This window comes from Leptosomus discolor, chromosome 2 (genome assembly GCF_034619465.1).
Source record: "Leptosomus discolor isolate bLepDis1 chromosome 2, bLepDis1.hap2, whole genome shotgun sequence".
In the NCBI taxonomy this organism is placed as follows: Eukaryota; Metazoa; Chordata; class Aves; order Leptosomiformes; family Leptosomidae; genus Leptosomus; species Leptosomus discolor.
In genome coordinates, this window is record NC_141392.1 from 67,768,693 (window position 1) to 67,796,433 (window position 27,741).

Consider the following 27,741-nt stretch of genomic DNA (forward strand, 5'->3'; position numbering starts at 1 on the left):
GATACTGGTTGATTTTATTAAATGTGCACGTGTTGCATTTCTAACAAATAATAAATAACTAAAACTTTTCATCTATTAGAAGCAAAGAATCACTGATCCTGTTGTATTTACTTGAACCTGGGTTGATTTCCCTACTTTTATCACTAGCAAGACAAAAGTAGCTATCGGCAACAAGAGATGTGCAAGACTCTGGAAGAACACAGAGTATATTAATGAAATGTACTCAGCAGAGAGCCTATTACAGTATCTGTCCTCTCTCCTGTGCCATTGCAGAGCTAAAAGTGATTGATAATAACCTTGTAGTTACTGTACAATTTGCCTACAATTTTATAGTTGCAGTCATGGCATTGATCTACAGTTAAATGAGATAATTCCTGTGTGCTATCTTGCCAGTCTGCCAGGAGCAATGTACCAATTGTACCTGTAAAGTCACAAAAAATGAATACCTGCTTGAATCCAGAGCTTAATATAGAAATTTTAGATAGCTGCATTATGAAATTGCTGCAAAGAATATTCTTAAGTTTGTAAGAGAAATGTGATGAGGATTATTTAAACCTAGAAATGTCTATCAGTAATACTGCTTTTATCAGCAGAGTATTTTATAGCCTCTGCTTTCTTCTTCTCACTATACGAGTGTTGCACACCATTTTTCCAGGGGGAAAAAAAAATAAAATAAAGGAAACTTTGTAACTGCAGTCTTACTAACATTAAGTTCTAAGACATTAGAAAATGTTCATGCAACATTTACTAAATTAATCTGCAAACCTAGTAGACTACTAAAAATATTGAAATAAACTGGTTTAAAATACAAGATCTTCTCTTTCTGCTTTTTTTTTTTTTAATCATCTCAAACATATTTACAATGGATCAAAACTCAAGCTCTTAGAAATTTTACTGGAAAATTACAGTGAAATACTACTTTGGACTAGAAACCAGGCAGTTCAGTGAAGGCTTCCTGTAGCTTTCAAAGACGTGCATAAATATTTCACCCAATTTCTTCACAAAAGTCTTCTTTTACCCAACCCCCCAAACTTAAAATGAAACTTTGGGGTCACAAAACCACGTAGACCACTTGCTGCAAATGTTTGCTAAAACCAGAGCATAGTGAAACTCACTGGCTTCAAAGAGCTCTACACTGCAAGTGTGGCTTCTCACTCCTCCCTGGGCCTAGCTCTTGCTTGCACTGAAGTTTCTTTTGCTATGCCAATGTAAAATGGGGGCTCAAAAGGGAGCCAGTTACTGACACAGAGGGGTATGTTTCCCTGTTGCTAACATGCAGGTTATAGAGGTAGCCAAATGGGCTAGGAGCCAGAAGTTGCTGACCCAATAAATTCTGGCTCAGAAGGAGGCATCAGGGATATCCTCAGGTTGCCTATGACACAGCTTTTTAAATCACAGCATGTTGTTTCAGTCAAGAATGCAGAATTTGGGACTGTATGTCTTAGGAAATGAGTGGTGCCGAAGGGAAGGCTTCTGCTGGCAAGCAGGGTTGTGTCATCCACAAACTGTAGCTACCTAACAGATGCTCTCTGATGATCCATGTGAAATTAATGAGAGATTTTAGTCCAATTCCAGGTAGAAAGAGAATTTTCTCCCAAGAGCCATTGTCACATGCAGTGTCACCTGCTGTTGATCTTATTAGTTATCCAAGAAGCTGAAATAAGCTTTCGAGGGTGAGGCTAACCTGAGATCTGCATTATTTATGTAAGCTTTCAAATGTTAGCAGGCACCCAAAAAACAAAGATGGATTTGTTAGTTTTAAAGTTTTCTACACCTAAGTAAATAAAAGACTATTAAACCACAGAATTAATGATAATAAGCTGTACTTTCTTCTTTTATTCGTTAGCCTTCTCATAAATCCACAAAGAAGCAAATAAATAAATGAAGCCAAGTTATTTTCTCTATTTATTATCTGAATTTTGGTAGCACCCACAATGTGTTAAACACTGACCTCATCTGTGGAAAAACACAGTTCCTTCTCTGAATATTTTTTGGTTTAAGACACACAGCATTTGTGTATCTGATAGATTATTTGGCTACATTCTACCATTTCCTTGGTGCCAAAAATAGGCTTCGCTGTAGAAAACATTGAGTCCAAGGTCCTGATCTTGCCAACTGTTAGGCTTGTACAATACCACAGTGAGACTTTCCATTTGCCAAATGGGATTGTTCACCGTAGTAAACTCAAGCATGTGTGAATGTGTTGGCGTGGTCAAAGCCTCCAAGGCACTGCTCCTGTAAACACTTACGCATGTGCATAGCTGTACTCACATGAGAACACACGCTGATTTTAATAGACTGATTTAATCCAGCTGATTAGATATTTTTCTTGCATTGATCTGTTTCTCACTGGGTCAAGAAGACAACAATAGCCAAACGCCGCCAAATGCTTTTGAGAATTTGTGTTGCTTTCATTAAACTCTCAGCAAGCTGTTTTTCAACCAGCTTGAAACAAGCACCGGCCACCTCATCTTTCTGAGACTTGGCCAGGGTCATTTCAGGTTTGCCATTTTGTTTCAGCTCAGACCACTTCTGCCACACGCCTCTTTCTTTGTATGATCTACAGCAGTCCTGATCTGCTCATGGTAGCTGGCTGAAGGCACGGCCATGAGACAGCCCAGTCTCTCTGGTGCTGGAACATTTTTGCATCTGCTCGATGTCCTCTACAGCACTGTACCTCCACAATCTGCATTTATGGTGAAAGACACAGAAGTGAACAGCTCTGGAGAGAGCCCCACATTTCTGACTGCCTGTGCTGGGCAGTTTCCTGAGGTAGCAACAACTAATTCCTGCCACTTCAGCCAAGAGCCCAGTCTCCTCCTCTCCTGCCTGACACCATTTTGCAAACTAGATGAAGGAAATGAGAGGAGGTTGGAGATCAGCAGTCATTTCAGCTGAGAAAAAAGGTCCTGCTGTTGCCAACGCTGCTAGTTTGATCAGACATGCTCTTCTTTTTGCCCCTGGAGCTGAAGCACAAGACCTGAGGTGGTACATCTTGGAGATGAGCATGTGATGCTACTTACAAGCTCCTCTGAAAGTTCTGCTAATAACCTGATGTGTTACACATACCATTGAGGAGAAGTCTAGTCTGCATGTTTGCAGGTAATAGAACTACAAATATTACCTCTCAAGACTGGCACAAGATTGATGTCATCATAATCTCTTTTAAAACTTTCTGTGAGCTTGCTTGAGGTCATCTCAATTTCCAGCTCCGGAGAAGAAAGTATTCACACCAGGAAAAAAGATCTGGCTGACATCTGAATGTTGTGCACGAAGCCTCAGGAGAAGACAGCATTATATTTTTAAAGGCTGCCTGCTGAACTGAAAAGCAAATGAACAATTAAGCTTGGTTCAAAGACTGAATAAAATTTTAGGCTGCAGAAATAAAACCTTTTCTAAATTCCCAAGGTGGGCTTAGAAAACCAAAGCAGTCCTATGTGATCAAACTCATGAGAGTTATGCAGCTCTTGGACCTCAGAGCAAACCGAAAAGTGCTTTCTTGTCAATAGTTTGAAGCACTGTCCACTAAGCAATTATTTATTTGCTCAAAGAATCTTCTATCTGGTGTATCTCTGCGGTCATTGTGGCAAAGCCCTCTGAAGATGTACATGGTTGCCCTGACAGCTCAGAATTTAACAGCTGTGTCTGTGCCTAGACACAGGACACAGCAGGACTATCGATGCCAACAGCTGTTTAATAATCCACCTGTGTGGATGTCTTCTTTGGATTTGTAAATGCAGTATGGAAATTATTTGCTTCATTATTTTGGTTAGGAAATGCAGATACTTGTCATTTAGAATATCTTTCGCATATAGGGTCTTTCAGAAAAAAATTAAATAAGTGATTTTAAAGGCTTAGTTTAGTACATGAAGAGTATATGCAAAGTTCAGGCAATGTTTCATGAAGTTGGACATATTCTGAACACAAATGAATGTGAACTGGGGAGAAGCAACATCCACTTTCAGGGCTGTGTAACCATTAGTGTCATCTGCAGAATGCTGGAACTAACAATTGAGGTTTTATTAGGGTATCATTAGCTTTTAAGACAAATGCATACTTAACATGGCTAAAATTTCATGCTCTCTTTTTGAGCTACTTAATGAACAGATGTGAGAAAAAAACCTTCAGTGAGATTAATGAAATCCCGATTCTCCTATTTTTAACCCAAGCAAAGCAACCATTATGATAGGTGAAGTATCATTCTATAATGAAGAAATTGTCCCATATCAGAAAGAGACAAGCAGTGAAAGGAGACCTATTTGTCAAGCAAGCTGTCTGAGAACAAAATCTGCCTTAAAGGTCTAAAAATTACCTAAATATATAACAACCTTAAAAGATTTTATCACAGATCTTTCTGTGTCCAACAAAAATAAACCACAGCTATTGGGTCTTGTAAAAGCATGATTCTCTTAATTATACTTGCAAAGCATCGATATTTACTTAATGGACTGTTCACATCAAATCTACCATAGCTGGCAGGTGGACAACAAAGAAACCGTCTGCTTCAAGACAGGTGACTGGGAACATGACTGCACACGTAAAACAGGCAGCGGCGATCAGTTTGCTGAAATCTATTTAATTTGAACAGAGTTTTGTCAGCTTCATCATCAGCACCAGGGGAGCTCAACAGGAGACAAGGTGGGTCCTGATAATGCCACACACTGAGAACATAAGCAAGAGATTGCCCCAGGGACTGAGAATGAAAGAGATCTTTTGGTCCTTCCTGTAAGCTTGAAGACTGATATTCCCCGAGGATTGTGTGAGAACATTAACAAGATCACCAAATACAGACCTTATATTCACCACGTGATTCACCCAGGCCTTTTGTCTCAACTGGAAGTACTTGCCTGCCCTGTATGATATATCCAAAAGATCAGAGCAACGATGACAAATTGCTCATACCTTCAAGTTTGTCTTAACTTCCTTGGTGGTCTGCAGGAGCTGACCTGTTCCAGCTGATAAGTCAGGGGTACCCTCTCATGTCTCACCACTGGGCACGCTATCTTGAGCCAGGCAGTCTTGAAAAATCAAGCGATCCAGGCTGAAGACTGGCTCAAAACTCATCAGAGGGTCTGTTACCTGCTTGCAAAGGATTGCACTGTTATCAATACCCTCTAAACTCCTGCAGAGGGAGTTTGAATGGAGGTTCAGCAGTAGCAGAAGCCATGAAGGCCCAAGGTGGCATCGCTCAACATTCATGATCAGATGCTTCCACACCCTGGTTCTGATAGCTCTCTTAAGAACTTAAATCATAGGTCCCTGATCCTCTTCAAGAACAATAATACAACGGCTTGGAGTAACAGGATAAAAAATTGACAACACACCGCTGCTTTAGCCAGTCCACCTGAGTTGCTGGCATGTGTCCTCACAGACCTGTTGAAGAGCTCTTGTTCACTCTGAGATCCCGTGTTGGCAGTCCCTCGCAGCGAGCACAGGCTTTGCTTTTCACCATGAGCTGGGAGAGGCACTGTGGCGTATCTGACAAGACTCCATGTTGTTTCGTTGTTAGGCGTGCTTGTTTACCAATCATAAAATACAAACACATAGCATTTGCAAGGCATGGAAGGAGGATGAGGTGTTGAACAGTTTGGAGGTCCCTTTTGCACTCCCTTTCTGAGATGTTCAGTTCCAAACATGGAATAGTGTGCGTTTGGTTTACACAAGAGTATTCATGTTTGCAAAAATAACACGTAATTTGTTTCCCAGTTGAAATAACTTTGAGGAACTGTGTAAAAGCAAAAACTTCTTTTTCCTAACTGACTTCCTCTTTCTTCTCTCCCGTATACAATTTTTCCATTGTTTTATGTCTTTTGTAGTTGTGAAACAATTTTAGATTTAGATTGTGCTTAATTCTTTCTCATCTGATTTAGCTCCAGTTTCAGTGTGAAAGCCAGTATAATTTTCAGAGGCAATACTGGGAGAATTTTAGTTTACCTGTATTTTACTTTAGCTATAACTTAAGCCATAGTTCTGCAGTGCAGTACAGATGATGGGTACACTTTTATGCTCATCTTTTTAATAGTGTACTAAATAAACAGAATACATTGAAAATGAGTAACTACTGTCTCCAGAATAGTTCCTGTAGAAGCAACAGAAATGAGTATCAAGGACACCACTACAGTCACCGCAAGGGAAGAAAACACATAATTGCTATATAAGCACCAGGAAGAAGATACAGGAGGCAAAGAACAGTGGTGCTGTTGGAAGAAGCCTGTGGTATAGTAGGTTCATCTGTGACCTATGAACTAACCCATTATGCATTAAGATGAACATGTGCATTACAGGCCTTGACTTCCACAATACAATGTAAAATGACTGACTATGAACCTTCTTCTGCTAGTTGACATTTCTTATTTTATGAGAGAAGTACCACCATCTGTCTTCCATGCTGCTTACTAGGATGACTTTCCAGTTGTTTTTCTGCAAGCCAATTTTTAACACTGATACAAGAAATAACAGGTTGGGATTTGTACAGATCCTCTCTTCTCACCTATCTTTTATTGAATTGGCTTAAAGGCCTTACAAATGCCATAGAGACATAGCTCTGAAGACCGCTGGAGTGCCAAGTCTGTCCTACAAACCCAACTCTCTGGAGAAAACCTAGAAATGGAGCGGATATAACAGAAGCACTGGAAAACAGTTATGAGCAGAGGAGGACATTTAATTCTCATCCTCACAGCTTGGTACCGAGGCAGCCCACGGTTTGAATCTACAGCCTGGCTGTGAAGTGGGCTGGTGACCAGGGTCTGCCATTTGCCATAGAGATAACCCTGGGAGAACTCTCAGACCTCCCATAGCTCCAGCCAGCTCCAGCGCCCAGGAGGTAGGGTGGCTCAGGGAGCGGGGTGGGAGGCAGAAGTGGGCACGTTGTACAACACGGTTTCATTTTGATACTGGGGAGCAAGTGTCCTTGCAAGCCTTCCCTCCCCTTACTTTTTGTTTCCTGCACTGAATTGAGGAAATTCAAAATCTAAAATGCCAACAGAAACAGACCGAAAAGTCCCTTTTAACAGTTTTGATAAGTACTTGTAACTAGAAGTGAACCTTTTCTGGGCGCTAGGCACTTCCCAATTTGCCAGAAGTTCCAGGATGTGAACATCCTTTCTGATGAGGAAGAATCCAGCTCCTCCCCAGGACATTTTTCAGTATTGACAATAAACCAAAACCCCCTGTGACTTGGCCAGGTTTGCTAACCACTGGTGTGCAGTTTAACACAGCTGCGAGTGAATTCAGTGTTAGAGCTTTGAAATTATGTCAGAGACTAAAGAACAAAGAGGGAAGCGAAAAATGGGGCAGAATAGTCTCTTTTTGCCAAAACAGACTAGCTTCTAGCGGGTAAGCTGAAATATTTACATACTCATACCTCTGTGTACATTTATATGTGTATACGTGTGAGAAGGTAAAATTCTTGAAGGGATCCAGTCGTTGCAGAAATACCTGTCAGAATAGGAATGCATTTTACTAACAAAATAACCCATTTTTCCTTTTGCTCCTGCTGTTACTTTCCTCACTGTGGCCTGGAAACCAAATGATTTTGAAAAACAAGAAGCCTGATGCTGAATTCATCCATGACTGAATACATCCAGAATAATGCTTCTGAACTGCAGGGAGTGACTCCAGATCTACACTCAGTTTCTGAGATCCGAATCTGGTCCCAAGTATTTAATTCCTACGAACACGATGTCCCGCTGCTTTCCTGAGGCTGCTGTCTGCCACGTGCAGCGTTTTCTGTCATGCAGTAAGAGGAAGCACAGTGTGAGCTCTGCAGCCGGACTTGCAGACTTATGCTAGGAAGGGCAGCAAAGCAGTAAGAACTTGAAAACAATTTATTTTAAAAATCTTGCCCCCCTCTCCCTTCCCCCTCCCCACTCTCTGCAGGGCCACAATTAGAGGAAATGGGGCAGGATACATTTAGACCAAGGGGAGCCAGAACAAGGCTGGAAGTGGATCAGGAGTTCAAGGGGAGACTGGACAAATACTTGGAAGTTACATCCTTTGAGGGTTAATAAGAAGCCACGTCAAACTCAGGAAATTCCTTGTGCTGAAAATAGTAAGAGGCTGAGAGTGTATTTGGAGGTAGCAGATCGCCTTGCTCTGTCCTTACTCTTCCTTGATGTCTGCTTAGGGCAACGGTGAAGAAAAAGTACTGAGGGAGATGCATTTTGACCTGAACCGGCGTGGCTGTTATTTCATTTTTTAGGGGCACAGAAGATATGAGGACTGAGGGAGAGACAGCTCTAACTGTTTAGCTCAAACTGGGGAACAATGCAGCAACGGGTGCCTCATCTGAGGGTGTCAGGAGTTACAGGAAATTTCGTTCTTCTTTTCATTTGGTTTCAATTCAAGTTTTCTCCACACTAAACTGCATTTATGTTCGCATCGGCTTCAGTGTTCAGATTTCATTCTGTGGAGTAGATTCCATCTGCAGTTTGGCAAACCTGCAGATAATTAGCTCTCCCTTGTAATTAAATTTCCAGTTAATGTCCCATTAAGATAAATGAGAAGAATTCGCATCTTCTGCTTGAGTGGTGATTTCACAAAATGCAACATTTCATAGTCTTTGAACAAACAAGCACTTCCATTTGCAAAAGTGAGATGGATTTGTAACACAGAAGCAGACCTCAATAATTTACATCTTCAGATGCACGCTTTTTTTCTCCTGAGAACTTCAGTGCTTAGTGGCTGAGCAGCCCAGAAGAGTAAAGCTTGCCTTGGGGTTAAGGCATCAGACTCTTCATCAAACAAAAGGGTCCTCTTCTCTCTTCCTTTCTTTGTTGCCTCCTCATGCCGCGAGTGCCATGGAAACCAGGATTTTCACAGGTGGCTACTAATTGCATTTCATTGCCCAACCTGAGAAGCCCGGGCCTAATTTCTGTAGCTGAGCACTCATGAGTGTGGCTGCAACTGCTGGGCAGGGCGGGCAGGCAGTGCTGCTGGCAGCGAAGGCAGGGTGATGAAGAGGCAGGGTGTATGGAACGGCAACAGCTGGGGGGACCTCAGCTGTTCCTACCCACTTTGTGAAGCTATGTGGAAAAGAGCACGTTTCCATTTCCCAACATGTAAAAAGCAGAAAACAGTACTTACCTTACTTACCTCACAATGCGTTGCATAAAGAAAGTGCTGCTTAAGACAAAGTACTCAGAAAAAAAAACAGGTCTTAAGATAAAGACACATCTGCAAAAATGAATGTAATGCTAGCATCACATGCATTGCACTAAAGATGAAAAAACTCTTCTGTGCTCTGAGGCTCTGGGGACCAAGCACTCCCCCCCTTTATGTATTTAGCAGCGAGAGGAAAGGAAGGAGATGGAGTGGAGACGGCATTATGCAGTTCTGTATTTTGCATTTGAACTATTGCTTTAAAAGCTTTTAAAATAGTCTTTTTGGTTTGAAACACTAATAGCTGAAGCTGTAAGCATGGTGATTTTGTGCTGGCTAGTATGGCATTGTTTTGTCCCAGGCCACTCAAGGGTGCCCAACATAATTTTCTGATTTTTCTTGCTTGTACTTACACAGGGTAGGAGAAAAATGTCTGGCAAAAGAGGCTGACAGCTCTAGTTACCCATTGACACAAAAGACCCTTTGGTAGCAAAGCTTCATTTTAAAATCTCTTGAGACATACTCTGTACTACTCTGGAACAGATTTTGGAAGAGAAAAAGATCTCATTCACCAATAAATGATTAAACGAGTACTGTGAGCAATGAATGAATACATGAAAGTCATTGGATTAAGAACAAAAATCTTGGGGCTCTGAATTTCTGGAGCAAGCAAAGAATTTTAGTAGAATGTAATAGCAGTGCACTCTTGTATGATAACTTAATGCAACTTATTTTGTCTCAATCAGCTGTAGAAAATTTACCTGAACTGTGGGAACTGTCAGTGAAGAGTGGCAGTGTTTAATTACCTGCTTAAAGCCCTCATGAAATTTCCTTGAAAATCATGTACCCTGCACATACAACAGCCCTTCTTTAAAGGTCACTCTCTTGGCTGGATCCCTCCCTCCCCCTCACCCCGGTTTGCTACTCCTCCTCAGCCTGTTTAATTATGAGATTTTAACATTTCACCACATATCATAGCCCCAAGAAATCATCAAATCTGCTCAAAGAATAGTCTCTTTCTGCCTCGTCCCAGGTACAACCGAAGAAATCTGTGGTTTTAAATGGGGGGGGGGGAAGACGACGACACACGGACAGACGACGGCACCAGAAGGAGAACTCTTTGTCACCTGAGAGTTTGCACGCCAGGATTCTACCTGTCCCTTCACCGCTGACACGCAAGCCCCCGCGGCCCCGTGTCAGCCCGGCGGGAGGCGGCGGGACATGAGGCGGAACATGAGGCGGAACATACCGCGGAACATACCGCCATCTCGCGGCGGGACACGCCGCCATCTCACGGCGGGACATGCCGCCATCTCGCGGCGCCCGCCCCGCCCGCCCTGCGCGCCGGCACAGCCCGGCCGGGAGCCGGCAGCAGCGGCCGGCGGGCTGCGGCGCCTGTGGGGCCGCCCTGCGCACCCCGCTTCGGCCTTTGCTTTTTGAGTCGCCGGCATGTTTGCTCAAGCTCCGGGGTCAACTGCGTGTCGGGCGAAAGGCGGAGCGGTCCGCTGCCGCTGGTGCCTCCAAGACCATTCAGTCTGATACTTTTTTCGCTCTTATTTTTGTCGAAATGGATTTAGCCAGGACATGACTGTCTGCTCGGTTTTGGTTTTTACAGACAAATATTCTTAAACAAGCTCTGAACAAGGATCAACTAACTCTGTCCCTACTCTTAGGAAAAATACCACTTTTAAAATACATCCTTTGAACCCTCCCCCTTTTTAATCCTCAGGAAAAATCAGGCTACTGACAATGAAAGTCAAATTAATTGTGGTATTATAAGCATGTACAGAAAGTACCTTGTGAGGGAGAAACGTGTTAAGAGCTTGAACCCTGATCAAAAAAATCTTAATTTGATCAAATGGTTCAGGTCCCTTTTAGGCAGAGAAGAACTTAGGAACTAGTGTAATTTTGTTCCTGCCTTTGAAATGATATAACCTTGACCCCTTCTTTGGCAAAAATAGTTCATCTGTAGTTTATAGTACCTTATGAGTTCTGCAGGCAAATAATTCTCCAAAGTGCTCCTGTCCGGTATGTTAATAAGGCTAAATGAGGGTCCTCTTTATTGCCCATGGCCTTTCTGAAGCATCTTCTAACTAGCTCTTCTCCTTTTCCACACTCCAATGGACTGTGGAAAATGAAGGCTTGATATCATGTACTTGAATCAGTGCAATGGGGAAGACTGTTAAAATTCTTTTACTACAAAATCATAGACCCTTGTCAGTACCCATAACTATGGGTACACTGTGCCCTTGCAAAAATTACCTTGATATGCAAGATAAGTTGTCTTGCCAATAGATCATGCAAGAAGGCTACCTTGGGATACAAATCAGTAATAATCTAAAGGTAATTGTTTCTTTTCAAGTGGAATAAATCAGTCCTAACTGTCTGCCATAATAACGCAAATTTCCTGAGAGGTGTCAGCAGTTTCCATGTGTGTGTTCCCATTAGTTGAATTTGTGTTTCCCATCTGTTAGGTAGAAGCGCCCATTCCTACTTCTAGTCATACAGTGGGTGAAATTTTGGCTAACATTGGTGTAAATCTGGCCAGTTACTCCAGACTGTAGTTACTCTAGTTTATGTTTTTGCAAAGCAGAAGATAATTCAGATCTGTGTTTCAGGACGGTCTAAGGCTCTGGTTGTGATAGCACTTACTCTGGCTCTCTATTGATACAACGGGGGAATGAAAACCTGTGATCATTCTCTGATTCACTGCAGTTCCAAACTGTCCCTGCAGACAGTCATGCAGATATAATGGGGGTTGGAGCAAAATTATATAGGTAGGTTGTCATTCTATAGGTTGCTCTAAAACTTATGAAGTCTTCTCTATAAATGAGCAACTATGAATGCCCTGTCTCTCTTAGACTGATATGTCTCTCTCTACCTCTCTCTCATAATTTCCTTAAAATATTCTCCAAAATATTAAAAGCTAAAGCTTTGTTCAGTCTGGTTTGGGCTTCCCCAAGAATAGAGTGCTGTGTGACTCTCTTACAGAATCTTCATTTGTAGCTCGTGGAGATAAATTGTCTTTTTTGTCTGCAAACAGTGAAAAGTGTTTGGACTGCAAAATCATCCATCACGCTTTTGTTCTGTGTATTCAGCTTTTTTTCTGGTGGAAAGGTGCATGCAGAAATTAAGCATTTTACAGATAAATATACCTGTGCAGTGTATACCAAAGCAAAGATACATATGTAGAGCTTTGGCCTGAGTTTCTGAAGCAGCAAAGAGTGCCACTCCAAGCTGTCTTTAAAGATTGCAGTAAAAGGTTTATGATCTGTATCTACTAGCATGGGTGACTCATAATAAATGTACTCTAAAGGTGTAGTGCCATGTCCAGCACTGATTGCTCTGACAAATGAGTACTCCTCTTCACTAGAGTCATTTGTAATCGCATAACAGCTTGACTTTCTGTCTGGAAAAGCATAGTTTTGTCAGACTGGTTTATGCCACTACATCTCTCACAGCGTTTTCAGAGACTATGACAGCTGTTGGTTTCATATTTACTCCCACATTTTTCTGTATTTTAAACAAATGTTGTTTCTCCTTTACTCTGAATGTTCTAGATGCTGTTGAGGCTTTTTTTTCCTTTAAAAAAAAAAAAAAGAAGAAGAAGAAAAACAACCGAAACAATAGTGCGTATTATGAACACATGTATTTTCTTTTTTTGTAAACAGATTTAACAGCCTTTTTTTTTTTTTTTTTTCTTACTTGCTTTAAGAGCTTCTCTTTCTGCTATTCTATCTCAGAGGTTACACTAATTTTGCTGGGCACCTCCAAAGTTGCTTTTAATTGTAAGAACTCCTGTGCTATTTTTTTGGTGTACTGAGTAGTTGTGACCAAATACTGCTGTCTGAAGTATGTATGGTATATAGACTGCCTTCAGTAGTTCTGTGTTGTATCTTGCAAAGAAGCAGGTATTTCAGGAGCTGGTGCATCACGGATTACAATTTGGCTCCTGTAAGAGGGAAGATTAAATAGACAAGAAACTCTTCAGCCTGAAGAAGAGGTGGCTCAGGAAAAAGAGTAAAAACCTGAATGCAGGGAGGAAATGAATAGAGAGGGATTACAGCAGCAGCATGAAATGATGAAGTAGGGCAGTAAAAAAAAAAAATCAACCAGAAGGAAATTTTACACAATGCAGAAGTGAACTCCGGAACTCATTGCCACATGATGTTGATAACAGAAATGTTCAAAAAGCAATTGGATATAGTGATGAAAGAAATATTCACAGAGAGACAACTGTTAATATCCCAAATTTTTGAAGTCAGAGGAGAACGCACCTTGTTGCTGTGAGAAAAGGATGCTAGCATATGCCTAAATTGCAGGGGGAAATTGGCATTTTGAACAAGTTTTGTGTAGCTGGGGCTGTAGATAGGCAAAGCATTACTGTTTCTGCAGTGCCATTTGTAAGAATAAGAAGTACTGTCCGATTTCACTGCTTCTGGAGCAGACAAGCGGAGGGAAGCCTTGCTTGTAGAAGAGAATTCACATGCACACAAATGAAGTGCATTAAGCTTTTCAGGTAATTAAGGGAAATTAATTCGAAGAGTTCGCTCTGAAACTCAGTTTGCTACTGCAGTGGTTTCAGTTCGTGCATCTTTGATGCACTCTGCACTCACTTACAACTTCTGCAGAATGCCGAAACTTCTGTTCTTACTAACGTGATGCATCCCCAGCTCTTTAGTTCTCGCCTTAGCTCTCACACTTTTTTGTATCCTGTTTGATATAACACCTCCTGTTTCCTGAGGGGGACTGTGCAAACAGGCTACCTTACCTTTACGGCTTTGTGTTTTGTCTTCTGAGTTGGTTCTGCACAATGAGTGAACCTAGAGATGTAACAGGGCATGCTTAGCCATTGGGGTAAAATTTTTAGTTCACACAGCAGTAGCTGTTGGTTGGATTTTCAAAATGCTGAGATTTTGGGGTTTCCTCACAAGTAGTCTGCTATAACAAATGACTCTAGTTCAGATCATGAGTTCTTAACTGAATTAGTCATTCTTCTGGCAGTAACAGTACTGAAAACCGTAGCTGATATCCTGACTTATTTAAGTTAGTGGAACAATGACTCCACATAGATTGAAATCCTGTGCTGTTAAGCCTGCCTAGTATTTGAAATACAACTGTAAGACTTCAGTCTTGTATACTTTAAAAAAGCATCTTATCTCTGTTGGTCTCTAGTATAGTTGTTATCTATAGTGCTATTAAGAATGTTAAAGCGATATCAGATTTCAGCATATAGTGAAGTGACTGTTCAGTTTCTGTAACCCCATTTGGTTTTGAATGTTTGAGTTCTGTGTATTTTAATTTGTTTTTGAGGTGCCCCAGGTAACCATTGTATCCCAGTGTGTGGTTTTGCTGATGGTTGATACGATTAGCACAGATTTCAGGTACATTCTTCTTAATGAGGGGATCTTTCTGTTTTGATACCAAGGCTTGTTTTAAGTTGGTTAAGGCAATGCAATATAATCATTCATTATACTGATTGCTAGGATTAATATGTTAAATAAGAACCTGACTGGAAAATAAGAGAATTCATGATAAAAAAAAAAAAAAAGTGGGTTTTTTTATATCTACTATTTAAGTTAAGATTCCCATGTTACGTGAAAGCTGACTTATAAGTGAAAGCTTTCTGTGTGCTAAGTATTCCCAGTAACTTGAAAACAGGAAGAGTCTGCCTATGAATGTTTCTGTGCCCTTCCCAAGAACTTTCATTTGTGATGAACAGGTATGACTGATACTGAGGATTGGGCAAGTTTAGTGACAGCTTTGAAAAATGGTTGTTTAAGCATGTATTTTCCCTGAGCAGAAGGTAGACATTTCTTGACAACTACCTGTAAAGTGTGTGTTCGTATTACTGGGCCAGACTGGCAACAAACAGGTGGTGCATACAGGCATGTGTAGGTGCAGGTGATTGAGAAAAAAACTGGAGATGGAAGAAAGGCCATGCTGTGCTGGTGAAAGAAAGGCAAAGGTCCTGTAACCTCAGTGAAGCTATTCTACAACACACCAGCCGAGCATCGTCCTGGTTTAAACAGTGCCTTTTCCATTGTGTTGTTTTAATTCTCTCTTATGAAGAACTTCTTCTGACATTTCTGTCCGCTTTGCAAAATATTTCTCAGCTGTATTTCTTTTTGTACAAATCTCTGAGGTTTTTGTGAATTACATCACTGCTTAAAGCTTTGCTTGACCTCAGAGGCTCTTTTGCAATCAAGGAGAGCACTAGCCAGCATTGTACAGCCTGTACTGCACAAACATGCATTGCATACTGTAACTCCTGCAGATCGAGCTTGCAGTGTTTATTTTGGAAAATGGAGAATACTACTGTAGATTCCTCTAACTGAAAAATTAGGGTCTTTCACTTATGTCACATCGTGATGCACCCACTGAGGAAAATTGTCCGTACCTTTTACAGTTTGGAGCTTCATCTGTTCTTCTTAATATACTCTTTCAAAATTTCTGTTTCAATTACCAGTGACTTTCTTGTTGCTGATACCTTTTTTGCAAAAGGGGGAGATTGTCATAAAATGTGGACTTGTGCTGTGCTTTTGCAAATTGTGGGATCAGACACTTATTTCTGTGTAGCTACTCTTAAGTTTTACCAACGTGACCTTCTCTCTCTGAATGGGATGGGCTTTGTCATTGCTGAGGAAAATCTACATTTGATTTTGAATGGAAAATCTATACTGGTTATTTTTTAAAACACGTACTCGCTGGTATAATGATTGCAATTGGACTGTATCTACACTGCAGCTACTATATAGTTCCACTGGATACACTTTTTGACACTTCTAATTGACTCTTACTTACACAGATGAAAAATATGTATTTGACTGAAAGTATTTATGACAAATACCTTAGAATAAAATAAAAACAAACCAAAACTGAATTATGGAAATGTATCACTGAAATTAATTGCTCCATAATTGTCTGTGCTTGTTGTCTAATGACATTCACTATGTTATGAATGATACAAGATAAATGTAATTGAAATGTCAGACTTTATATGAATTTGTGATATAATATGAAACAGAACTCATTAAATGAACGATTGATACAATAAAAATAGTTAATCAGAAAGAAATCTGTATCGACCAAAAAGGACACGTAAATCTCCCTCCTTGTGTTTGCAAGACTCTATAAAGATAATTTTTTCACCTAGAGTGCCTTCTGGTCATGTTATTTTATGATGTACGTGCCTCAAAGACAATCATTATGGTAAATGTGATTGATGACTTCAATAAACAGATTTGTGATGAAAATTCATAGAAGTAACCCAAGAATGTTACTCTTAAGTGTCAGATTTCTGAAAGCATCTAGTTTGGCGAAAAAAATTTACATGTAAAGTCAATGTGCCCTTCTATGTAATTTCAGAATTTCTGTGTAGACACCAACAAGAAATTGTGCTCAGATCAAGCTGCTGATGTTTCGGAATTACAAGTTAGTTGTCAAAATGATTTGGTGCATCGTGAGAATAAGAAGGACACGACTGGGAAAGCTACATTAGTGGAAACCAGTGTGATTAAAGGTCAGTTAAGCTTTATGGTTTGAATTACTAATATAACAAAGCTTAACCCCAGCCCTGGTAAATAATTTACATATAGGATTATCTTGTGTGATTTCACTTGGAATCTGTGGCTTAGTCAAAAGAGATGAAAAGTGAACATTTCTGTTCTTCCTCCATAAATGCCGTAAGGCAAATTCATCCAAGCTCTCAACAGCAGCATGGTATTAAACTCTGTTTGACATTGCAGCATGAATATTCAATAGTTTTTAAGAACAGACATGTAGAAAAGATGTACTTTCCTTTTGCTTTAGGATGATGCTTACACATAATCTGTTACAAAAAACACTGATTCCAACAGGTTTTAAAGACAAGCAAGCAATTTACATTAAAGATATGAAGATGTCTTCAACTCACATTATTGTATTTTGTAGAAAAAAATAATATTGAGCAAATTACTTGTCTGATAATTGTTTTTAAAGTCACCATTTGCTTGTGTTTCCCAAGTATTTTTGATAGCTGGTTAGTTTTTCTACTTATCTTTCAGGTTTTTCCTTTTTCAGAAAGGAAACATACTGAAGTTGAGAAGCTAGATAGGAGGACAAATCCAAAAGTCTTTACAGTTAATCTAAAACACTCAATTGATTTCATTAATCTGTCAGTCACGGGTTATATCTGAAATACGAACACATCATATTAATTTCAACACTGGAACATTTGGAAGACTAAAGCACGAATACTCATCCTCACAGCATTTGTTAACTGATAACTGTTATCAATATAAGAGCTTCCCATAAAGTTTCTCTTTATTGTCTTGTCATTCAGTGTGTGAGACTCCTAAAAAGGACTGCCTATTCAAAACTACACATACTGAAACTTCCAAATGCAGCATAAACAACTTTTATAGTAAAGAATTACTGTGGCGTGTATTCACCAATCCTTATTGCTGTGGAAGTTGATTATTTGGGGACTGGTTTTTGAAAGGTGTTTTGGTGTCTGCCTGCTTTGAAAGGTAATCCAAATTTTGTTGTTTTGTGGCTTTGAAAAAAGTCTTTCTGCAGACTCCATTTTGTGACTGCTTAATGATTTGATTAGATTTTGTAAGGGTAAATGGTGAAGCTTCCATATTGGCACCTACGAAGGATTGTATCCCCTAGTTAAACCCCAGAAAAAAAATGAATGCAAAGATGTGTTAATGTACTCTTTTGTGCCAAGGAAACTGCCTGCAAATCACTGGGGCCTGACTTTGAAAACCGCTGTCCTTGCTACAGGGATCATTTGGATCATTTGCATGGGTTAGCCTCTGTGGGGTGAGGCCGGCATGGGGTGGAGGCGGGAGGGGGGGGGGGGGGAGGCACCTGAAGAAAACGTGACCAAAGCATCCTTACTGAAGTAAGCCACGCTTAAAGTTTATGTAGAGGACTGCCTTATTCATAAGCACAGGAGTCAGTGCTCGTGTAGATGCTTTACTTCATGAGTTTAGATGCCTCACCGACAGGGAACACTACACAGGTTAAAGTCACATAATGGTTTTACAGTCAAGATTTTTCAAAGATTTTTCTGAAAGCAGCCATTCAGTTCGTACAGGGAGAATTGGAGTTGTACAGTCACTTCCTGTGCCTCTTACAGGAACTATGCAGTAATTTCTAAACTGAGATCCCTTGGCTGAGAAAATAAATTTGGAGCTACCGCTGCTGAGGCTTCAGCTCAATAACAGGACTGGAGTATCATCTAGTCTTTCCATTCTTTGTATTGGAACCATTTTCCTACTGTGAGGGTATTTGTTGCCACTGTGTTTCTTTTGTCACTGGGCACCACTGAGAAGAGTCTGGCTCTATCTTCTTCACATCTTCCCATCAGGTATACCCAGTCATAAGATCCACGCTGAGCCTTCTCTTCATCAGGCTCAACAGTCCCAGCTCTTTCAGCCTCCCCTTCTATTGCAGATGGTCCAGTCCCTTGTTCACCTTCATAGCCTTTTGCTGGACTTACTCCAGAATGTCCTTGTCCCTCTTGTACTGGGGAGCCCAGATCTGGACCCAGCTCTCCAGGTGTGCTTTCACCAGTGCTGAGCAGAGGGGAATGGATCTCTGCTGGCACCGCCTTGCCTGATGCAGCCCAGTTGGTTGTTGGACGTCTTTGCCACAGGGACACATTGCAGGCACATGGTCAGCTTGTCTACCAGGACCTCCATGTTTTCTTCTGCAAAGCTGCTTTCCAGCCAGTCAGCTCCAACGTGTACTGATGCATGGGGTTATTCTTCCCCAGGTGCAGGACCTTGCATTTTCCTTCACTGAACTTCATGAGATTCCTCTCTGTCCAGTGCTCCAGCCTGTCCAGGTCACTCTGAATGGCGGCACAACTATCTCAGCCACTCCTCCCAGTTTTGTATCATCTACAAACTTACTGAGGGTACACTCTACCCCATCATCCATGCCATTAATGAATCACTGTGTTTGTAGCAGACACCCACAACAGTGTCGCCCATGTTGGTCTGTCCACTAAATCCTGACCCAGAAGCTCTCAGTGAGCTCTTCACCTGTCCCTAGGCAGAGGGCTGCCTCTATTAGCCATGCTACCAGCAAAATTTCTGCCTTCTCCTTCATGCTGCTTGTTAGCTCATGCAGTTTTCAGCTCTGGATGCTAGAAAACAGACTTGGACTTTTGCAACTTGATTTGTACCTTCTACTGAACAAGTTTCAGCACTGCAGTGAAACAAGGCAGTGTTGCTGACTGTTTCATCTGTCTCGGTTGGAGTCTGCCTGCTTACTCTGTCTTTACTAATCTGATCCAGTAGCATTAGACTTTTGTCTGCCCCATTAAGCCTTATTTGTATGTCCTTGATAAACTTTTTTCAGAATCTCCAAAAGAACTTGATTTTTATTTGCTATTTTTTAATAACAACAACAACAACAACAACAACAATAATAATAGCACAAGTCTATTTTTTTGGCCAATTAATCATTTGTTTTTAATTCTGAAACACTATAATTGAGAAGAAAGCTTTTTCTAGGGACTTTTCCAAGTTTTAAATTACCTTCTCTTAGCTGTTCTTGCTCTATTTCCTTTGCCCTTCATTCCATTAAGATCCTAGCCTTTGTTGTGGTATCTCTTCTGTGAAAGTAGAGCTTTCTTTTCTGTTGGTTGAGACCCACTCATGAATCATAACAGTAGATAGCTGACTTAATTCTTCCTGCTTCCAGTAGATGCATTTCTTTTAAACTTTAGATATCTGTGAGACTCGTTTTTTTCCTATCTATTTCCATGAGTTTATGGCTGGAGACCTGTGCTTTGCAGGTAGCTCTAGGTGTATGGCCAAGAGTACTGGAGAAAAAATGGTGTTAGGGCTGCTGAAAGCTTGCTTGTCTCTGGTTCTGCAAAGATTCACAGCACTAACTCTTCCCAGCTAGCCCAGTTCTTAGCCGTGTTTCTGATTTAAAAGCACGTCTATCATACATTTCCTGCCTCATTCCTCATGAAAGTTGCAATTAGTTAATTTGAAGTTCATCCTATATGCTGTAGTAATTTTGACTACTCACAGAAGATGAGATAAAGAATAGCCTTTGTTACTGAGGGTTTCAAACAAACTCTTAGTGCATATTTAGTACACACATAGAAAATCAAGAGCTAGTATCATAAAGCTTCTTCTTTTGCAAGGCTAGAAAATTGCTTCTTTGATTGCCTTGGAGTATATCCCTGTACAAACTTTGTCTAATTTTGAGTACAGTGTGAGTTTGAGCTAGGCATATTTAACCTAGGCCAAAGAGCTATGATGGATTGTATGTCGACATACCCAAATCAAAGCTAAAGGTTTTTCTGAAAGATGTGTATTAGTGTAGTCCAAAATTGTTTGGCTTAATCAAAGATAAATGCAGAATTATGCAGGAGATTGGATTAGATGATATAGCAGTTCTTCGTGGCCAGCCAAGGGATCCCCATGGGTCCACTGTTGCATGCAGCAAGCTTGCCTGTTCTAGAAAGGATACCATGCTCTGCTAATTCACAAGATAATGGATTAGAAAATATCTCAAGACTAATAACACAGACAAGCTCCTGTGGGTTTTGAGTGGGAGGAAACGCACCATTCACTGACTAATCTTTAAACTTCTACTGGTGAATGCTAAGCCACCCTCCAAAGCACCAACCTGTTTCAAATTCCTAATAAGGATGTTGAATCTGTGCTCTCAAAAAAAAAAGTTACAGAGACAATTACTATTTCTTAACAAAGGCCAGATAGTTCTGAAAAGAAAAGCAAGATGTTTTCTTTCAGTTTTAAAGCCTCTGGTATCTTTCCTTACAGAGTTCATGTTAATAAATATAGGATTCTATTATCTGTGTTTCTGAGAAATTGAAACTTTTTCCTCTGTTGCAATTAAACCTGAATTGGACACTAAATTTACCTTATTTTCTTATATTTGACTGAGTTTGAATTAATTAGAAATAGTAACAATTTCTGCAGGACAATAACTCTCATCAGAAATCTGCTGTATCAGTTATTCTTTAACCTTGAAATTTAATCTAAGTGGAGTTTCTAAAACATTACCTAATCTTCTTGCTCATGTCTTAGATTTCTGGAATTGTTACAGTCTGCCATAAAAAAGTGTTTATGTTCACTTTGTTCATTGATACCAGGACATGTCTTGGGCCCCCAGCATAAGAAAGATATGGAACTGCTTGAGCAGGCCCAGAGGAGGGCCACAAAGATGATCAGGGGACTGGAGCACCTCCCCTATGAGGACAGGCTGAGAGAGTTGGGGTTGTTCAGCCTGGAGAAGAGAAGGCTCCGGGGAGACCTTACAGTGGCCTTCCAGTACTTAAAGGGGGCCTACAGGGAAGGTGGGGAGGGACTCTTGATCAGGGAGCATAGTGATGAGGGGTAATGGTTTTAAACTGAAAAAGGGTAGCTTTTGATTAGATATTAGGAAGAAATTCTTCACCGCGAGCGTGGTGAGACACTGGAACAGGCTGCCCAGAGAAGCTGTGGCTGCCCCCTCCCTGGCAGTGTTCAAGGCCAGGTTGGATGGGGCTTGGAGCAACCTGGTCTGGTGGAAGGTGACCCTGCCCATGGCAGGGGGGTTGGAACTAGGTGGTCTTTAAGGTCCCTTCCAACTCAAACCATTCTATGATTCTGTGATTCTATGAATTTAGGGAAGATACTTATATATTCTGACTATAGGCACTTGATTTAGGAAGCCACTGGGCTGGAGAAAGAGAAAAAGGAATGGGCCTTCTGATTGCAATTTGGGGTGCAAGTATAATGTCTACTAAATTAGCCATGAAGATGGTTTAAGAAATTTCTGCCCTTGTGCTGTAGCTTGCTGTCCCAACAGTTGGGGCAATACATTTCCTTATGGGGCTGTGCTCTAAATCAAATATTAAAATGAATTAAACATACTATCCCCCCAAAATTAAAGCAAACCATAGAAATCTGAATTATTTTGAAAAAAGCTGATCTTTCTTTGATGATGTCACAGGGATTTCATGTTAGCATTCTGAATTATGTGCATAGGGTTAAGTAATATGAATTAGGAATCCTTTACTGTATGCATGTATGACAACTCCTCTCCATCTTCCACACTTTAGCTCAGTCTTTGATTAGGACAAAACTGTTACTAGATCCTTTGGCTTCTATGGTTCTGTAATTATTTTTAAAAAAAATAATTGGGTACTTTTTACTGTTTTTTGGACTGTGAACACAAAACTTATTCTTGACTGACACATCTTCTAAGATAAGCTTAAAAAAAGTGAGAAAATGACTTAAAATATGGAGATCATGTAATTTCAAAGGATGGTGGGTATATTTTGGTAGATTATATTTAAACATATTCAATCAGTTTTCTTTTTAACCAAACTCTAACTTGTTGTACCGTGGGGGAAAGGAGGAAGGTTCTGTATCCTTACATATTTCCCTTGTTTATTAGATATGACTGATTTTAATTGCAGTAATATGCAGAGGTTCCAGGCAGGAGCTTGTAGAAGAGGTTGTAAGAAGGAGGTATCATAGTGTTATGTGTAACTAAAGGGGACTCCACCTGAGCCACCTCGCCCACTCTCTTGGCAGTGCTGTCAGGCTGCACTCCCTCCACCAGCCCTGGGCAGAACTACGCCTGGGGGCCTGGGGGTCCCTGACAGTGCCCTGAGCCCTTCTCCTTAGCCTCTTGCAGGAAGGTATGATGGGGCCTGAAACATGCGAGTGTTTAAAACTTGTGGCAGCCCCTTTCTCATCTGCAAGAGCTGTTGATACACTGGGGATTTGTTTTACAAAAAGAGGCAGTAGTGCAACAGTGGAAATTAAAGTCTCCAAGAACTCAATAAAACCAGGATATGGAAAAGAAGTGACAAAGAAGAAAATTAAAATACAAAAGGACAGTGAAAGAGGTCAACAGATGTCTCTCTCAGGAAATTTAAGGGTTTTTTAAAAACTAAATTCAAGATTAAACTTTTCCAAACAGTGGGTTAGTAGATTCCAGAGGGAGAGAAACATTACCTGTACATGAATTGTATATGAAATATATGAAATATTTTGGTTGTGTGACTTAACAGTTTTTAAAGATATATGAAGGAATGTTGATGGATACCAGCTCAAGGAAGAGTCCGTTAGTTTTATGGGCTCTGATTCTGCTGTCACTCAATAGCTTTTGGTAGCACTTCCTAAGGAATTAGTTCTCATTAGCACTGAGGAGCATCAGAACCAAGCTCACAGCAAATAAAATACTACTGTTCATGAAAACGCTTTGACTTTGCATGTGCCTTCCATTCTGTGCATTTTCACTTAAGTGATGTGCAAAAATAAGGATGTGGTTCTACCATGTTTAGTTCACAATATTATTGCACATAATAATCCACAACCATTGTTAGCAAGTTAGGCACAAATAAACACTAAATGTAATTATGTGGTTGAATGTTCATTTATGCAGCATAAATCCTGAACTGAGACGTTTACCGCAGCTATAAAACTGTATTATCGTCACAGCCAGGGGCATTTAGGTGTGCAGCCTTATATGTATATGAGTTGGCGTTTCTAGCACTGGTTTCATTCAAGCAAGGGTCCTGATGGGTTGGTTACTTCAGTTGCCTACAGTTTGAAGGAGGGCAGAATGGAGAGTTATGACAACTGTTTATGACCTTGAAATTTGTGTAAAAACAGCAAGTGTATTCCGAGGAAAAAAAACAACAGACCTACTCATTCAAGGATACAAATGAGACAAATGGAAATTTTTAGTCTGCAGCGCACTATGCTTCGACTATAAAGGCAAATGTAATTTTACAGATTGTTCCAGGAAGAGCAAAATTAATGAAATTTGGTTTAATAAATATTCAGGTCTGTTGTCCCCTCCTGCTCCTCTCCCCCTTCCCTGATAATAACCAAAACTCTCCTTATGGCACTCCTATGAAATGAAAAAGAGCAGGTCTGGATCTATGTGTGTGTTGAGTGGCCAACCAATATGCACATGCTGATTTATCCTGCTGTCTGATGCCAAATGGAGTGTATAACAGCTGTGTTCTGCATGCTTTTCTTTCAATAGAGGAACTAATTCAATTCTCGATTTTGTAACCACATTGAGACTTCTGCCCCCTTTTCAAATCTAACTGAAATTGGCAAAAAAACTTTTAAATGTACTGAAGAGATTGACAGATGGATGGACAGACAGCACAATGACATAAGCCTTGTTCCCTTAGCAGGCTAAGATGGCGTATCTTATCCGGTAATTCAGTGTTGAGGCTAATAGATTTTTTTTCAAACGGGGAAGAAAATGACATGGATTTCACTGTTCAGAATCCCCTTGGGACCATTCAGCTTGTCCCATTCATGTGTAATGCTTTATTGAAGTGTAAATTTATACATTTCAGAAGGCATCCTACACAGGTTTGGGGCTGGGGACAGCTGTGATTTAGTCGGGCCTGATGACATTAATTTCCTTTCTCCTTGAGCTGTCTTGCTTAGAAGCGTATAATTTTGTGTGTGTTTGGGAAAGAAGAAAGTCTAGCTATGCCATCCATGAGCAATCGGTACTTTATATCCGTATTAGCAAGTCTAAGCACACAAACAATATTTCCCTTGCTGAATCACAGGGATTAGCTTATCCTTTCAGTGTCTGTTTTATTCATTAGTTTACTTTTACTGATATCAAATACAGCCAACTTCCAAATGAACTACAAACATGGAAATGCTTATTAACAAGACAGTGGCCACAGGTGTGAGTGAGATCTTCATTAAATTTCTCATCATAGGAATGGGTTTTGGTATTTTTCTTCTCTCTTTTTGATGCCTAGATAAAACTTTACTAACTTACTCATTCCTAAAAAGAAGCAGTAGCAGGGGTACTTGTAGGTAAATTGGTCTATGATAAGCTGTCCTCATGTGGCCAGACAGCTACTTGGTTAACTTAATGGTTATTTCTGACCTTAAAAAATCTATAAAGGAGAGGATCACAATTTGAGAAAGAAATTAGCCCTACCTAGTTTCTCAGGGAGAGATGCCTCAGCCATGGAGTCTCAGGAGAAATACAAGTGGGGTTTGGAGACAGCTGAGAGAATATACAGCCATTTTCTTGATGAAGGGGCACATGGTGCTAGCAAGAGTAAGCTGGGGAGGATTCTTGTTTGAGAAGCTCAGTCCCATAAAGAAGGACCTGTTTGACAAGCACAGCCTTGCTGGGAGGTCAGATAGGCTGTAAGGCCTTGTGCACACTTACGGGTTGTTTCAGTTTATGGCGTAGCAAACTAAACAACCAGGAACAGCTGTACCAAAAGCAGTGTTTCACACTGTTTTGCCATTTCAGGTGAAACTTTTCGCTTTAGAAACACAGTATCCTCTCAGCTCTATGAAATGCCAGGCCTCCTGATAAACCCTAAGGATGAGCTGCTCCTGGCAAAGGAATTTCTGTGCTGCTGCCTTAGCCCTGGCTGATCGTGCTGCTGCCTCGCTCTTCCCGGAAATTACTTGGACCAGGAGATGTAGTGGCTGTGAAGGGAGGATGTGCAGCACTCGGTGACTGATCATTGAGGGGTCCTGCTCCATGTGACCAGTGGTCCCACGTGTCTTGTGGAGCTACCTCTAGTCCCAGGGAAGCAGTAGGGGCCTTCTAGCAGCAGCCTGTAGCTCACCGACGTGAGTTGTAACATGAAGCTGTTGCTGTGACAAGATTCAGAGCAGAGCCTGCCCCAGTACTGGAGCTGCAAAGAGGGCTCCTCTGAGGGTCTCTGCCCTTCTGGGAAAAGGCTACTGCTTTTTGGAAGGTTTGTCCCCAGTATTGCCTCAGGCTGGTCTAGGTGGATGTAAAGAAATGTTCTTCAAAACTTTTCATTTCAACCTCAAGTCACTTTCAAGCATGCATCTCTGTTACATCACCTTCTGAATAAGAAGTAACTTGTGGGGTGGATTTGGTCTAGGAAATCCCAAAGATTCCTAGTGGCAGAGCCTCATCTCTTCAGGTGATGAAACACAAAAGCATGGAAGCACATCTGCAATAGGGGTGGTAGGTGCATATGGCAAGTGGACTGCTCTTCTCTTGATACAGTCAGACAATTTTATTTACCTGCTTTTATGCTGTCAGTGATCACACTTTTTAAACATTTTAGTAAACCTTAGAGTTATTTGTGGACAGCTAGCAGGAAATGGACAACAGATTATCCTGTTTGCCCATAGACGTTGAGGTACGAGTATTATGCAAAAACTGAAATAGGAATACTTAAGAGTGAAGACTGTCTTATAAAATGCTTAGCTGTGTTTCATTCTTGTTCTGCCACAGATATTGTTCAGGAACTTGAGCAAGTCATTTAAGATCTCTGTGAAAATAACGAAACTGAGAAGAACATTGCTTGCTTTGTTTTTTGCTTCTGTGGTTGTCTGTATGAATTTACATTTTTTTCAGGGCAAGGGCAGAGTGTTCCATTTCCTTACAGTTATTTTTTGCTAATTGCTCAGGTCTAACAAATAAGGCACTTGGAAAGTGTGAGGCAGAAGAGGAAGAAGATCACAACTATGAGTATGTGGATGAAAACATAATTGAAAACATAAGAAAAGTATTTCAAGAAACCACTGTTAGAAATAAGCATACACTCTCTGAAGGAAGAAGGTGAGTGTGACCTATGATCACTTATGGATGCAAAAAAGTGCAGGCAGAGTGATTTTGCAGACTGGCTGGTAATCTTCGCTCCCCACAATGAGGGAGGGTTTCCCCTGGGAGCTGCCACTGTTGCCCCAAATGTCCTGTGAAAAATGCAGGAAAGGGACCTCAGAACTGCTGCCTGTGACCCCCTGTCACGCTTAGCGATGTCACCTTTGTCAAAGCATCATTCTGGTGATAGAAGTGCACAGGCAAGAACAGGTTTACAGATAGAGACAAAACCTTAATTAGACCAACAGTCATCCTTACAAAAACACACAGAAACCCAGAGAAAGATTTTGTATCTGAAAGCCTGTCTAATTTTTCTGATTTGTGCCAGTGTGCTGTAACAAATTATAGTACTCCAAATGCAATCCTTTTCCTCTTTTTAGAAGTGGACGCTTTGTTGTGCATGGCTAAGGTTTGTCTCTTAAAAAGCTTTCAGGAATTATCTGTGGTTTTACTAAATCCTCTAGGTTCTGCTGTGGCAATCTGCAGAGACTTAAAGTGCTAGTGAAGAGGGCCTTTGCTTCTAAAAAGCTCCAAGCATCATTTCCGACTAAACACAGATTAAATTTTTTTTCCTAGGTCTTAGTGAAACTGTAGACCCAGCTCTTTTCACTCATAGCTGAACCTTCTATGAACTTCACTTGATTCAGCTGAATTGCTTCTCTTGTTAAGAGAAACCCCTGAAAACCAGCAAAACTTGAAATGTTGTGTTTCAGAGATTTAAAAAATTATTTCATTATGAAGTGATATTTTATTTCAAAATGTACTTTGTATGGATTTTAAAATGACATGTAATGTTTCTATTCTATAGGAGTTAAGCAGCATACTGAATCTGAAATAAGCTGTTAGTTTTTTCTGAAATGCTCAAACCCGTCAGAAACATGAGATCCAGGGCAGTATGTGGTACTCATGTGGCCATCTCTTCTCCTGCTCACAGCCACAGAGACTCCAAAGTTAGAGGAAAGACTGAAAAATGGAGCAAAGTAGGGTGTTTCACATAATGCATTACTTCCTCAGTCCACATGC

At 40.6% G+C, this 27,741-nt stretch overlaps 1 protein-coding gene across 1 annotated transcript in view; it reads left to right on the forward strand.

The window, feature by feature from the left end:
- THEMIS (thymocyte selection associated) overlaps positions 1 to 26,680 on the forward strand; it is a 76,087-nt gene extending 49,407 nt beyond the window's left edge. Inside the window, exons 5-6 of the mRNA XM_086461238.1 lie at positions 16,468 to 16,621; positions 26,526 to 26,680. Coding sequence (XP_086317364.1) covers positions 16,468 to 16,621; positions 26,526 to 26,680 — 309 coding nt within the window. The remainder of the gene's footprint in view (positions 1 to 16,467; positions 16,622 to 26,525) is intronic.
- The last annotated feature ends 1,061 nt before the right edge of the window (positions 26,681 to 27,741 follow it).